This window comes from Diabrotica undecimpunctata, chromosome 1 (assembly GCF_040954645.1).
Source record: "Diabrotica undecimpunctata isolate CICGRU chromosome 1, icDiaUnde3, whole genome shotgun sequence".
Taxonomy (NCBI): Eukaryota; Metazoa; Arthropoda; class Insecta; order Coleoptera; family Chrysomelidae; genus Diabrotica; species Diabrotica undecimpunctata.
In genome coordinates this window covers 91,449,806-91,464,434 of record NC_092803.1, presented here as the reverse complement: position 1 = coordinate 91,464,434, position 14,629 = coordinate 91,449,806, and the positions used below count along the sequence as shown (strand labels likewise).

Sequence of the window (14,629 nt, the reverse complement as noted above, 5' to 3'; positions counted from 1 at the left end):
TATATAGGGGGATTACATGTGGGGAATATATGGGGATGTTGGTATTTGTGATGAAACGTGGTCGGGCTTATAGGATAGGTTAACTCTTGAGAGTAGAGGTTAGGTTATAATGAAACAACTTGTATCTATCGTGTCTAAATTCAGAATAGTTTTATTTCCTCTTCCTTGCATCTGTCCGTCACGTCACTTTTACAATGTTACCAACCTGAGTGCATTCTGAATATTTACTGATTTACATACATCACATCCCCCTCTTTTTAAAATGACAAAATAAAAATAAATTTCTTTAACAAATCTTTAAATAAACATTTATGCATTTCGTCAATTGTTTCATACATCCTTTACCCCCTTTATTTTATAATAAAATTACTTATAAATTTAATCTATCAGGTTTTTTAACAATTCGACCTGAAGAGGTTTGTGAAGGTAAGTATATTGGAGAGTGATGATCAGAATTATTATCAGAGACACTTTCAAGATTTTGTGACTCACTAGTTTCAGATTTGTTATCTGTATGTTCATCATCAGAAGTTGCAGGAATGCGAACTAAAAAATTGTCAATTTCTGACCCAGAATGTCTCAATTTAATCGAGTAGGGTTTATCTCTTAATTTATATGTGATAAGACCTTCTCTTAATTCGCTTTTATCTTTAACATAATTACTATTTAAATGGGAATAAGCCACAATTAAAGGTTAAAGTACGTTTATTGACGTTTCAATTTTCCGAAGATTGATTTCCGAAGTGTAAATTGAAACGTCAATAAATCTACTTTAACCTTTAATTGTGGCTTATTCCCATTTAAATAGTAATTACTTTAAAATGCCACAAGAGAATAGCTTCAGAATAATATCTTTAACATAAACTTTTTTATTATTTTTAAGATGTTTTAAGTTTATTGTGTTTCTATCATAATAAGCTTTTTGAATGTTCTGTATTTTCTGAAAATTACTAAACACTATTTTAGCATTACATAATTTTGGTTTTAGAATTTTGTCTGTAGTGGGAATCTGAGTTTTAAGTACTCGTAACATTAAAAGTTGGGATTGTGAGTAGATAGGTAGCCACTTCAGTCCACTTTTTTCCCCAGATTCTGGGGAAAAACCGCTCGCTACCCTATGGTGAATATGGCAAATTTCCCCAGACCCCTGACACAGATTTCCCCAGATTCGACCTAACCTAACGTAACCTAACCAAACCGAACCTAACCTAACCTAACCTAATTCTTCTTCTTTTACGAATTCTTCTTCTTTTACGTATGACCTAACCTAACGTAGCCTAACCAAACCTAACGTAACCTAACCAAACCTTAACGCGAAGATAGCTTCAATTCTTCTTCTTTTACGCAACATCAATTCTTTTTCTTTTACGTTTGACCTAACCTAACTTAACCTAACCAAACCTAAACGTGAAGATAGCGTCAATTCTTCTTCTTCTACGCAACATCAATTCTTCTTCTTTTACGCAACGTGAAGATAGCGTCTATTCTTAACCTACGAAGCGCGTACTGTGTGTGTGTGTGTGTGTGTGTGTGTGTGTGTGTGTGTGTGTGTGTGTGTGTGTGTGTCTGCTACCCTCTGCTACGCTCCGTTACGGTATATGTGTCTTTGCTGCCCTCTGCTCCTAATCACCCTCGTTTTTCTTTCACCTTCATAGAGACCAAGAAACGAATACACAAAGTATAAATACGCCTTTATATTAAGACAGAGACCAAGAAACGAATACAGAAAGTATAAAAATAAAAAAATACAAGTTTTACATACAACACTGAAACCTTTATATAAAAAAAAAAGACATGTACAAGTATTGTTTATTTACATTACATTAGTACCAAAAAGCACGTCTTTATAATCTTCCTCCAACTTTAGTAAGCGATTAGGATATGCCAACCAAAATCGTCCCTTTTTCACAAAACCTAGTAGTTCACGTAGCGTCTTATCCAGGTAACCATTATTCAAATATCGGTTAAGTTTGCGTCGGAAATCAGTATTTTTAATTATTTGATGTAATTTAATTTGAACGTCGTCTGTTAATGCCTCAATTTGCGTTTTCATGCGTAAAAGTCGTTCTTCTCTAAGTATTCGTTTTGCTTCCAATCTCCTTTGATTTTCATTCTCTCTCGGTTTGACCGTTGCTCAGCTTCTTCTTTTGATTCTTCGTAATAGTGAAGTGTGTCACATGATATGGACACAGTTCTAGTTTCGTTCCAATTGTTCATTTGGAATAGTCGTTTACACCCGCAAGGTTTTTCAGATTCACATATTGTATCATAAGACATTATGTCACATAACCAGAGGAATCTAAACGACGCGTGAACGGTAGGAATATCTGAAACAGAATAAAGTGCTGAATTAGGGTATAAGGTACACGTTCATCCATAAGAATCAATGTAAAAAAGTGTGGGATTTAGCGCATTTAGTAAAATTGAGTACATTAGCTGTAAACAACCAAAGTTATATCCTCGGTCGGACGGAAGATTAAATGGTATAACATTATGCTCAAAAGGCCTCTGAAATGTGCAGATTTGTGCTTGTTCTTCCATAAGAATCAATGTAAAAGTGGTGCATTTATCGCTTTTAGTCAACTTGATTACATTAGTTGTAAACAGACAAAAAATCTTGATTACCCCCACCACTTTCATCATTAAAACACTCTGAGTAATACCAGCAAGCGGTCATTCATCGAATGACAGTCAAAGCAGACACATCGCAGTATGGCCAATCTTATGAAACAGTACATTCAGTTAAACTTAATTAAAACATGTATTGAGCAAGAATTTATTCGGGCCAACTACGCAGGCGCGTGTTTACCGACCAGTTTAATATTGCATGAAGTCGCAAAACAATATGGAATAACAACAAAGGTCGTAGTAGGTACAAAGTTTTACTCAAATGGAGTTAGAATCACACCACATTTCTGGAATGAGCATAATGAAATAATATACGATCCAACAGACGCAATTACAAAACATCATCTACCTCATCAAATAGAATTTACTATGATAAAAGGAATGTTCATGCGTAAAAATGATGAAGACAGAAAAATGGTTGATATATATCACGATTTTAAGAAAAACAGATCGACGGCTGCATATTTTGAGGAGGCTCCGGAATCTCTACTAGAGTTACGTAAAAACATTTTTATTGCTGTAGCACAGATACTAGGAAATAAATAAATAAAAGTAATGTTCTAAAGTAATTGTTTTTTTTAAACCCATTGTTGAAATGACCTACCTACGAAGAAAATGTTCTATGAAACCTCTAAAAAATATATAAAATAGTACTTACGTTTTTAATTTTTGTAGCCCAAACACAAACAAACACCTTATCGCCAAGGTTCTTGTAGCACAAACACCCACTGTTACTTTTCGTACATGTTGACTGGCACAAACACTCACTGTTATTTTTTCGTAAACGTTGACGGGCACAAACAACCGTTGTTACTTTCGCAATGTTGACTGCAGACTGGTAGTACAAAACGTATTCGTTCATTAAATAGACAGGCTGTTATGACGTAACTCACGCTTAAACCATGTTGCGCAATATTTCGTAAGACTATTCATTTATGCATCACATGCCGGGCTTAATTATTAACTAGACCGGAATGTGCACCTGTTTCCGGCATTCGTGTGAATATATTTTATCTCACATTAACTAGAATTCCAAAGTGCACGTGTTTCCGGTTATATATCGTGGGAGATGTGTTAAAAGGAAATGTCCAACCGGTGATTCATCGTTGAATGCATACACATTTGGTATATTCGCGTCTATATGACTAAGCCAATTTAAGATGAACATAATCTAGTACCATATAACAATATAAAGTAGAAAATAGTAAAATATATTGTAATATTTTTATTCTTTGTTTAAAGTACAAAGTACAGTAACTAGATGTCCCTAGTACCTTACTGACTAAAACGTTGTTGAAAACAAATAGATACTAGTAACCGGGTATATACATGCTACTTAATATTTTAAAATTATTCGCAGCCACGATGTTGAAGGGAATAGACGTATTAGTTTTTATGCTAACGTTCGCAAGCGTGTTTTGCAATGATTTCTCGGAAAAAGACGCTATTGCCTATCTAAATCAATATGAACAGATCGATAATAGTACAGATTTCTCTACTTTGATAATTAACTTTCAAGAAAAGTATAATTTACCAGTGGATGGTTTGCTTAATAATGCAACAATCAAATTTATGCGTCGTCCGCGTTGTCAACACAGTGATAACGAATTTATAGTGGCTTCTCCATGGCACAAACAACACCTGCGATGGTATTTTCCTCAAAGAACGCCCAAGGCCCAAAAAGACGCAGAAATGGCATTTCAGACGTGGCAAAATGTTTCAACCTTAACATTCACAATGGTTACAAATCCTACGCTAGAGCCACCAGATATAACCATAACTATGATGAGGGGAACTCATAATTTTAGAGCAAATTGAATGGGAGATTACGAATGTCCTACTAGATTTGTTGGAGGTGCTGCTTTAGGACATTCATACTTTCCTCATCCCGCAGACACCTGTACAGAGATACATTTAGATATAACGAAGCCCTGGCATTTTGGAAACGACTCTATACCTGAAGGCCGTATAAGTTTTCTTATGGTACTGGTTCATGAAATTGGGCATGCTCTTGGAATCGGTCATAGTGGAACACAAAGTGCTGTCATGTATAGTATGTATCAGCATAAGATTAGTGGTCTACATAATGATGATATAACCGCAATACAATATCTATATGGGCCTAACAATACCTATGCTCCAAACCCAAAGTTTACAACAACTAGCTCAACAACTCGTAAGCAACCGACCCGCTCAAGGTATACAACGGTACATACACCAACAACAACTAGTTCGACAACGTCAAGACCAACAACAACTAGTTCGACAAGACCAAGGCCTAGTAAGCAACCGAAAAATTTGTGTGATATTGTTCCAGATTTTATGTTTTTAGCCACTGCTCCAGAGTTTTCAAATTACCGTTTATATATCGCCCGTGATAAATTTATATGGAAACTAGACTTGAACGAAATGATTATTCCATCTCAGCCTGAACTTCTTGCTGATTATGTTCCTGCAGAATTACGTCAATACACTTTACAACACATTTTTCAAACAACAGCCGGTGATTTGGTTACAATTGTGCCACCAAACAAATATTTCTCAGCATCCTTTCCTAGCATTCAATATATTGATAATTTTACACTTAATATACCCAAGAAGGCCCACATCAATGCTATTTTTCAATCAAATTCCGGGCAATCCTATACATTTTACAACAATATGTCATATATAGAATTTTCTAATGATTTTACTAGCGAGGTAAGAAGAGGCTGGATAAAAGACATATTTCCGGGAATACCTGAAGATATTTCTCTTGCACTTCGATGGATTGATGGCCATATTTACTTTTTCCGTCAAAATACTTACTATAAATTTAATGAATTTACTAGAAAAGTTGTGGCCGCTGGACAATTTAACTGGAATCTATTTGGAGTGCCTTGCCCAAACGAAAATATCTTACAACAATTAAAAACTCTAATATCTAAACTTGTATCTGTATATAATTAAAAAAAAAGTGTAAAAGATGTGTTTTGTATTTACGAGTAATAATAAAAATTGTAAAAAATATATGTTTTTTTATTTACCAAATTCCCGAAAGAAGCTAACATTCTATTTACTATGTAACATGTGTTCAAAGCCAAATATTATGTTAGAATTGTAAAGAAAAAGATTTTTAGCTAAACTGCAATATATTTACGACTTAAAATGTTAGATAATAAGTAACAAAAAATATAAGTTTATACAGGGATATGTTAGTCATCGGGATGGATATACACCTAACCAAACATATTTAAGGTATTGGTACTGTTGGACGAGTCCATTTAACTCACAAAATAGGGGAGTTCGCTATGCAAACGGCAAACTTTTTTTTTCAATTTCATTTAAATCTATAACACAGATAAGGACAAATAGCAGTTTTATGTAATAATTGAATGTTATGTTATTATTAAGTGATGTGTCTTTAAACAAACTCGCCCTAGTTTTTCAAAATCACTAATATTTGGCACGTTTCAAGGTCAACAAAGAGGTATAAAAGAACGCCCTAATAGAAGCCCTGTTCATTCTGCTGTCAACCTTCAACGAGTACGTCACGCTATAACTTTGACTGTGAACGTTGTGATTTGTTAGTGTCCAGTGTTGTTGTTGTTGTTGTTGTTCTCAAGGCGATCATCATGGTCTGGTCTTTAATTACCACAGGTAAACGTTTTATTTCTAAATTTAACACTTATTTAAATTCGTTTCAATTACGTTATGAAGAGTGCAAAGGTAATTTAAATATTGATTTAGCAAAGATATTAGAAAAAGGTATACAGGATGCTAAAGAAGGAGCCGGCTTTCAAAAAGGGGATAAAATTCGTATAATTGTTCGTAATGAAAATTTTAAACATCCCATATCAACAGGTACTAAAACAGATTTAAATACGGATAATATCTTGGCTCATATCGAAAACATTGTAACTTCTGACGAGGCCGTTCAAGTCGAAGATACTATATTTGATATACAAATTTTCAAGATACCTAGGGGTAGCGGACGACATAAAATTATAAATTTGGCAGAGGACCGTCGCACCAAGAAAAGCATTACCCAGATTAAAAATACCGACACTTTATGCGGGGCTCGAGCAGTTATAGTGGGCTTAACATACGTCACAAACGAGATTTTGGGCCACAAATTGATCAACCGTGATGTTCGTAACATACGTATAGGTCGAAAATTGCAGACTGATTTGGCCGAAAAACTTTGCAATCTGTTGGGCGGTTGTTATAACGATGGCTTTACGTTGGATAATTTTAAGAAGGCAGAGGAGTTATTGGATGTGCAGATAAAGATTATTTGTGCAGAAAATTTCAACACAATCATATACGAGGGCCCCGAAAAAACAGCCAAGATTTATTTGTATAAAAACGGGAATCATTTTGATGTTATAAACAGTTTGAAAGGTCTATACGGTACCCACTTTTACTGCGAGAAATGCGACACCCCTTATCAGGGCAAAAATAAGCACAAATGCAAGAAAGCACCACTTTGTACGATTTGCAAACATCCCGAGCATGACTTGACTACAAAAAGCAAAGTTTTGTGCAAGGACTGTAACCGTTATTGCTACAACAATGAATGTTTAAGAAACCATACAGAAGCTTGCAAAGAAGTATTTAAATGTGACAAATGTAATAAACTATGCAAGAGAGATAAGGAGCATGTATGCGGTTACTCCATGTGCAGAAACTGTAATACCTTTGTAGAAATAGCTACGCATCAGTGTTACATGATGAAAAAACCAGCCAAAGGAGGAGTTTGTACTGTAGCCTGTACTTGCAATAACAGATCAAACGTGATAAATTCAGGCTGTAAAGAAAATCACAAACAGTCACAAAGTTGCAAAGACCCTTGTATATGTAACAATCTCTCTGAAGAAAAAATAATGAAATGCTCTTACAACGAAAGATATATATTCTTTGATTACGAGGCAATGCAGGATACAGGCATTCATGTACCGAATCTTGTAATTGCGCAGGATTTCGACGGACATAAATTTGTTTTTAAAGACAATGAAGGGTTCTGTAGATGGTTAATTTCCGAGAAACATAGAAATTATACAGCGATAGCCCACAATAGTAAATCATACGATTCATATTTCATTTTAAAATATTGCGTGGAAAACACGATAAAGCCGTACACTATCTACAACGGGTCAAAACTTATGCTTTTGGAAGTCGAGGCTCTTAAACTGAAAATAATAGACAGCTCTAATTTTGTAGCCGGCCCCCTGTCCGGTTTTCCTAAAACTTTTGGTCTGCATGAATTAAAGAAAGGCTATTTTCCTCACTTTTTCAACACTCCTGAAAATACTCACTACGAAGGCTGCTTACCAGATATTGCGTATTATGGACCCAACACAATGAAAACAAAACAAAGATCTGATTTTAAGAAATGGTACGATGAGCATAAAAATGACCACTTTGTGTTACAGAAAGAGCTCCATACCTATTGCGATTCAGATGTTGATATTTTACGACGTGGGTGTTTGGAATTCCGTAAAGAATTTTTAGAAATAGCAAACATAGACCCATTTCAATATCTGACTATTGCCAGTGTGTGTATGGCCATATATAGATCTAAATATCTTCGAACAAACACCATTGGCGTTGTAAAGCAGGAGATAAAGGAGACATATAGCAGGGCATCAATAAAATGGCTCAATCAATTTTCTAACGTCCAACATGCTCTTAATGGCGGAGAAGTGACAATTTGCGGTGCAAAAGTTGATGGTTTCTCGGAAGAGTCGAATACTGTGTACCAGTACCACGGTTGCTTCTGGCATGGCCACCCAGAATGCTTTAAGAACGACACAGTTAACCACGTCAACAATGAGACAATGAGTGACTTGTACGAGAGAACAATAAGACGATCAAAACAAATAAAAGAAGCAGGGTACAACTTGGTAGAAATGTGGGAATGTGAGTGGTTAAAATCCAAAGAATGTAAAAACGCCGCAGATCCTCAACTTATTGAACCCTTAAAGCCTCGTGAAGCATTCTTTGGCGGTAGAACAAACGCCATAAAACTAAACGTGACTGGGAAAAAGCTCAGATACATAGATATTGTATCACTGTATCCAACCGTACAATATTACGATCAATATCCAGTTGGCCACCCTACAAAAATACATGCACCTGAAGTATACGATCCTAATTGGTTTGGTCTAGTACATTGTCAAATACTACCACCTACTGATTTATACCATCCTGTATTACCTGTCAAAACTGACAAATTAATGTTTCCACTGTGTAATCAATGCGTCTTGGAAGATTGCGAAAATTGTGATCATGATGACTCGGAAAGAATGCTGAGGGGTACATGGACAACTCTAGAAATTAATAAGGCCTTAGAAAAAGGGTATAAAATAATAAAAATTCACGAGGTGTGGCATTTTGAGCAAACATCGACAGATTTGTTCAAGGGATATGTCAAAGATTTTATGAAGATCAAATTAGAAACTAGTCCACATACGTATGCCACAAATGAAGAGTACGCTCGGGCTGTAAAAGAGCAGATGGACATAGAGCTCGATTTATCTAAAATAGCCCCAAATCCCGGTAAACGAGCAGTCGCTAAAATATGCCTAAATAGTCTATGGGGTAAATTTGGCCAAAGAATGAATATGAAACAGACAGAGTATGTTGTGGACATTAAAAGATGGTACGAAGTTCTGATGAACGATAAAATAAATTTAACAAACGTCACATTTATTAATGATAATATAGCACAAGTCTCTTACGATTATAAAGACGTGTTTGTGGAAGACCCAACATCTACGAATATTTTTGTGGCATTATTTACGACCAGTAACGCTCGTCTAAGACTGTACGAGATGATTGATAGGCTAGGAGAAGCAGTTGCCTACTTCGACACAGACTCCATTGTTTACATTGATGATGGCCTAAACACTGTCGAAACAGGTGAAATGTTGGGCGATTGGAGTGATGAGTTGCCTGGAGATGACTACATAGTTGAATGGCTCAGTACAGGTCCTAAAAGTTATTTTTACAAAACAGCCAAGGGCAAAGAGGTGACTAAAATCAAAGGTTTCACTTTAAACTACGAAAACAGCCTAGTACTCAATGCCTCCGCCATGAATGACATCATACACGATCCAACCAAAGAAATTAAGCTCACGTATGACCAGATCGGTAGGGATACAGAGACCAAAGATATTGTTACGAGAAAAAGGGTATCAAAGACTTTCAAGATGGCCTACAAGAAACGAAAAATAATACAAAGTGATGACTCATTAATTGACACAACACCTCTTGGCTTTCAAAAATTATAATAATAATATTACGCATTAGACATTGTACCTCATTCTTTATTAGACGCTGTTACAGGAAAGACGTGTTTTGTCTCGCTCGTGTTTTCGATAAATTTTGATTTTGTATAAATTAACAATGTCTGATCAATGGTCAATAAATATTATAAATCAGCGAGAAATAAAAAAATTCAACGCTTATCTATGCACTTTTCAAGTTAATTGTGACAACTTTAAAATAGGTGAAGGTTTAGAACAAGACAAAGACTATCTAAAAAACCATTTAGAGACCGCTCTTGAGAATATAAAAAAGCAAGCTGGCTACACAACAGGTGACAAAATCAGAATTGTTGCCTTAAATGATGACTTTAGACACCCGATATCGACAGAAACAAGTTCAAGTGCCAATATGTCAAAGTTATTAGAACAAATTAGCAATATATCGACATCTAACGCTGCTGTCCACCTGAGAAATACAAAATTTGATGTACAAATCTTGAAAATACCTAATCCGAAAAACCACTGATCTTCCTATGATGATGATGATGACGTTAAACACCCGATATCGCCAGAAACAAGTTCAAGTGCCAATATGTCAAAGTTATTAGAACAAATTAGCAATATATCGACATCTAACGCTGCTGTCCACCTGAGAAATACAAAATTTGATGTACAAATCTTGAAAATACCTAATCCGAAAAACAATGATCTTCCCCGGGTATGGTAACTTTCTGCAGTATCAACGATGATGATTATATGAGATAATGGTTCCAAACCCAAGTATCAAGAAAGAAAATATAACAAAAATTATTAATATTGTATAAAGTTAAAAATTATGTACATAAAATAAAAATTATTGTAATCTTTTAAGGTATTAATACAATACATATATAAAAATTGTAAAATTTATGGACACATAAAATACCAAATTGTAATTAGTATTAATAAATATAATAATAAAATATAAAGTTTTTCATTTATAAGACATTCTATATTGTTTAGCAAAAAAAAAAAAAAAATAACGGTCTCAGAATATGCTTTAGAGAGTGTTATATAAAAATTTTAAGAAATAACTGCGTAAACTTAATGCATTATCTTTAAAAAACCTGATTTGCTTGGTACTCAGGGCGTATGCGTCAGCTAGGTGTCAGGTATGCGTCAGATAGGTGTCAGGTATGCGTCAGGTATGCGTCAGATAGGTGTCAGGTATGCGTCAGGTATGCGTCAGGTATGCGTCAGCTAGGTGTCAGATATGCGTCAGCTAGGTGTCAGGTATGCGTCAGGTATGCGTCAGGTATGCGTCAGGTATGCGTCAGATAGGTGTCAGGTATGCGTCAGCTAGGTGTCAGGTATGCGTCAGGTATGCGTCAGCTAGGTGTCAGAGACGTTTTTGCTTTTATTAAAAAGTGTTAGTTCTCTTTATCGGTGGTGATCAGCACGTTATATAGATACGCACCACTTTTTCAAAATCATTTAGTGATTGACAGCTGGTGGAGTAAGACGTGACTATGTTTGAAGAATATGACTATGTGTTTGGCCCCGAGTATGTTGGCGATAGAACATGGAAGCTGGGAGAGACAACTTTAATATTTGAAGAGGATAATATATTAGTAGATGAAGAAAAGTTTCCAGCAACAGACGGTCTTCAGAATTTATTATTTTACAAGTATCCTAAAAACTTTACGCCTCTAGATCATCAAATGTACAAACGAATACTGCAAATAACTGATGTACACAGAGATACGTTGGGAAAACTAAGACACCAAGCTTCACCCGAAAAATATCGTGACATTATTAGACCACTATTTAAAATGACTAAGAACAAGAAGAAGAAGAAGAAGATTCATATGAAAACAGATGGTAAAAAGGGAGTTTTAGATAATAATAATAATAACAGCCAGCAAAATACTATTGGTAATCGGATAGCGATAAACAACGATCCACAGAAAAGCTACTCTCCAAGTAGAATAGGTTATCTTTGTAAAGGTGAAATACGATATGTATAATATACATGTATATTATTAATAAATTATGTTAATTTTTCCAGTGTTTTATTTTCGGTGTTTAAAGTTTTTAAATTCATAGCTAAGTTCATTACCGTTTTTTGTTGTTATATATTTTTTACCGAAATTTTCCACTTTACCCTCGTATTTTGTTTTATTTTTATTTTATCAATGTTTTGATAATGTATTTAATCAAAGCATATTTTGATCTTTTTTTTTTGTTGACTACATAGCCATATACAAATAATAGTTTGACTACATAGCCATATACGAATAATTGTTCTTTGATTTTTTGTTTATATAAATGACGTTTTTACAAATAAAAGAAAGGAAAGCTATTTGGTTAGTTAAAAACAATGTTCACACTTTAGAGTTTGGACATTATTTTCAACCGTAACAACAGACGGGACGAGAACCCACAGCTTGTGTCTGTCGGGTTAGTGGGAGAGGTTGAATAGGAAAAGTAAGGAAATGTTTAAAGGTTTTGGAGAGATTTCTAGGTATCTTAGGCTAACATTTATATATATATTACAAGTATTTCTGTTTCTTCGTTTCACATAAACTACTTACTCAGTCACTAAGTTCGTCAGTACTTCCTACAGAATCATCTTCGGTATCACTGGCTAGGAAAAACTGAGTAGCTATACCAACAGTATGCACCGTTCCTCCACACGTAAATTTATACGTTGTAGGCATGGCGTGATAACCACAACGGGGGTGAAGCGTTGGTCTAAATACATCGTCTGTAATATTCTTCGTAAATGATGTTTTACATATTTGGCAAAAAAATGTCACCTCAATATTGACTGAGCACTTGGGGTCGCATTTGCACATAAGTGGCTTACAATTGTGAAACATCTTATGGTTTAATGATTATCTTACTCACAATGTTTAAAATACTTAAATACTATGTTTTTAATACACGCTGCTTATTATATCTTATAATAATATATATTTCTTATGTATTCTTATGCCGTTATTTGTTAAAACATAATAGCATTACTGAACAGATAAAGAAATACAGAACCTACTTATCGAATATAAAATTGTTTAAATACTTTTCTCAGTGTAGTAATAGAATTAGCCTTCTTTGTTTGCGAATCCAGGAATATTCATGCTCTTAATTTGCATGACACATTTTTTATCTAAGAATTTTATCTATGAAATGTATAGTTTATTGCAACTGCATCCTGTCTAACAAGCAATTAGAACCGCTGAATAAACTAATATCATCAAACATATGATTCGCAGACCTTAAATGCATCTGGATCATATGTGACTTTCGATTTTCTCATGATATATTTAAACATACTTGCGGTCAAATATCTAAGACTGCATGTTTTTTTGGTATTCTCTGACTAATTATTCAAAATGCATAAAAAGACGGGATGCTGTATTTTATGCGACAATTTCTAACCAACTAATAATGGGTAAGTTTACTCTACAAACTTATTAGTCAAGTGTCTTAAATACCTATCTTTTTCCAGAACCGGCAATCAGAAACAGGATAAGGGCGCACCTCACCCCGCACCAGCGAGTAAGTTTTTGTAAAATTTTTATATGTTGATATAGTTAATTACTTGAAACGTATAGGTCTGCTCTTCTTCTGCATAACGTTGAATTTTAGTTAATTTCTACTGTTTTATTTTTATATGTTGATATAGGTAAATTTTTTTAATTTCTACTGTTTTATTTTTATATGTTGATATAGGTAATTACTTGAAACGTATACTGCTATGCCTAGGTCTGCTCTTCTTCTGCATAACGTTGAATTTTTGTTAATTTCTACTGTTTTATTTTTTATATGTTGATATAGGTAATTACTTGAAACGTATAGGTCTGCTCTTCTTCTACATAACGTTGAATTTTTGTTAATTTCTACTGTTTTATTTTTATATGTTGATATAGGTAATTACTTGAAACGTATAGGTCTGCTCTTCTTCTGCATAACGTTGAATTTTTGTTAATTTCTACTGTTTTATTTTTATATGTTGATATAGGTAATTACTTGAAACGTATAGGTCTGCTCTTCTTCTGCATAACGTTGAATTTTAGTTAATTTCTACTGTTTTATTTTTATATGTTGATATAGGTTATTACTTGAAACGTATACTGCTATGCCTAGGTCTGCTCTTCTTCTGCATAACGATGTTTTTTTTTGAATTTTTGTTAATTTCTACTGTTTTATTTTTATATGTTGATATAAGTAATTACTTGAAACGTATACTGTTATGCCTAATAGGTCTGCTCTTCTTAGGTGTCGCTGTTTTTTTTTTAAATCTGCTCGCTACAAAATTTTAGATACATGTATTTTAATCTTGTTTTTTAATCGGTTTTTTTTTTGTTTTGTTTCAGACCCTACCAATGATAGTACTGCGGGGCGAGGCTGCCCCGAACGCCGCAACACCTGCGGATATGGTGCCCCTAGGCACCTATAAAGGGGTGCGGATTCTGTTAGGCGTACGCCAGGCCAGCGTGCTGGTCTGGTTCAATTTCATGAACCAGTACCATAAGAAAACTTATACGGCCTTCAGGTATAGAGTCGTTTCCAAAATGCCAGGGCTTCGTTATATCTAAATGTATCTCTGTACAGGTGTCTGCGGGATGAGGAAAGTATGAATGTCCTAAAGCAGCACCTCCAACAAATCTAATAGGACATTCGTAATCTCCCATACAATTTGCTCTAAAATTATGAGTTCCCCTAATCATAGTTATGGTTATATCTGGTGGCTCTAGCGTAGGATTTGT

General features: G+C 34.6%; 2 protein-coding genes across 2 annotated transcripts; both read left to right on the top strand.

Moving 5' to 3' along the window:
- Nucleotides 1-4,446: 4,446 nt before the first annotated feature.
- Nucleotides 4,447-5,577, top strand: LOC140433501 (hatching enzyme-like). Its single transcript, XM_072521492.1, has one exon. It carries the CDS (start codon nucleotides 4,447-4,449, stop codon nucleotides 5,575-5,577), a length of 1,131 nt encoding a protein of 376 aa, XP_072377593.1.
- A 665-nt stretch (nucleotides 5,578-6,242) lies between these two features.
- LOC140433490 (uncharacterized) lies at nucleotides 6,243-9,902 on the top strand. Its single transcript, XM_072521482.1, has one exon. The coding sequence runs from the start codon at nucleotides 6,243-6,245 to the stop codon at nucleotides 9,900-9,902; it is 3,660 nt and encodes a 1,219-aa protein (XP_072377583.1).
- The last annotated feature ends 4,727 nt before the right edge of the window (nucleotides 9,903-14,629 follow it).

Coding starts and splice junctions, on each gene's coding strand:
- LOC140433490 (XM_072521482.1), top strand. CDS start 6,243: ATGGTCTGGTCTTTAATTACCACAGGTAAACGTTTTATTTCTAAATTT.
- LOC140433501 (XM_072521492.1), top strand. CDS start 4,447: ATGGGAGATTACGAATGTCCTACTAGATTTGTTGGAGGTGCTGCTTTA.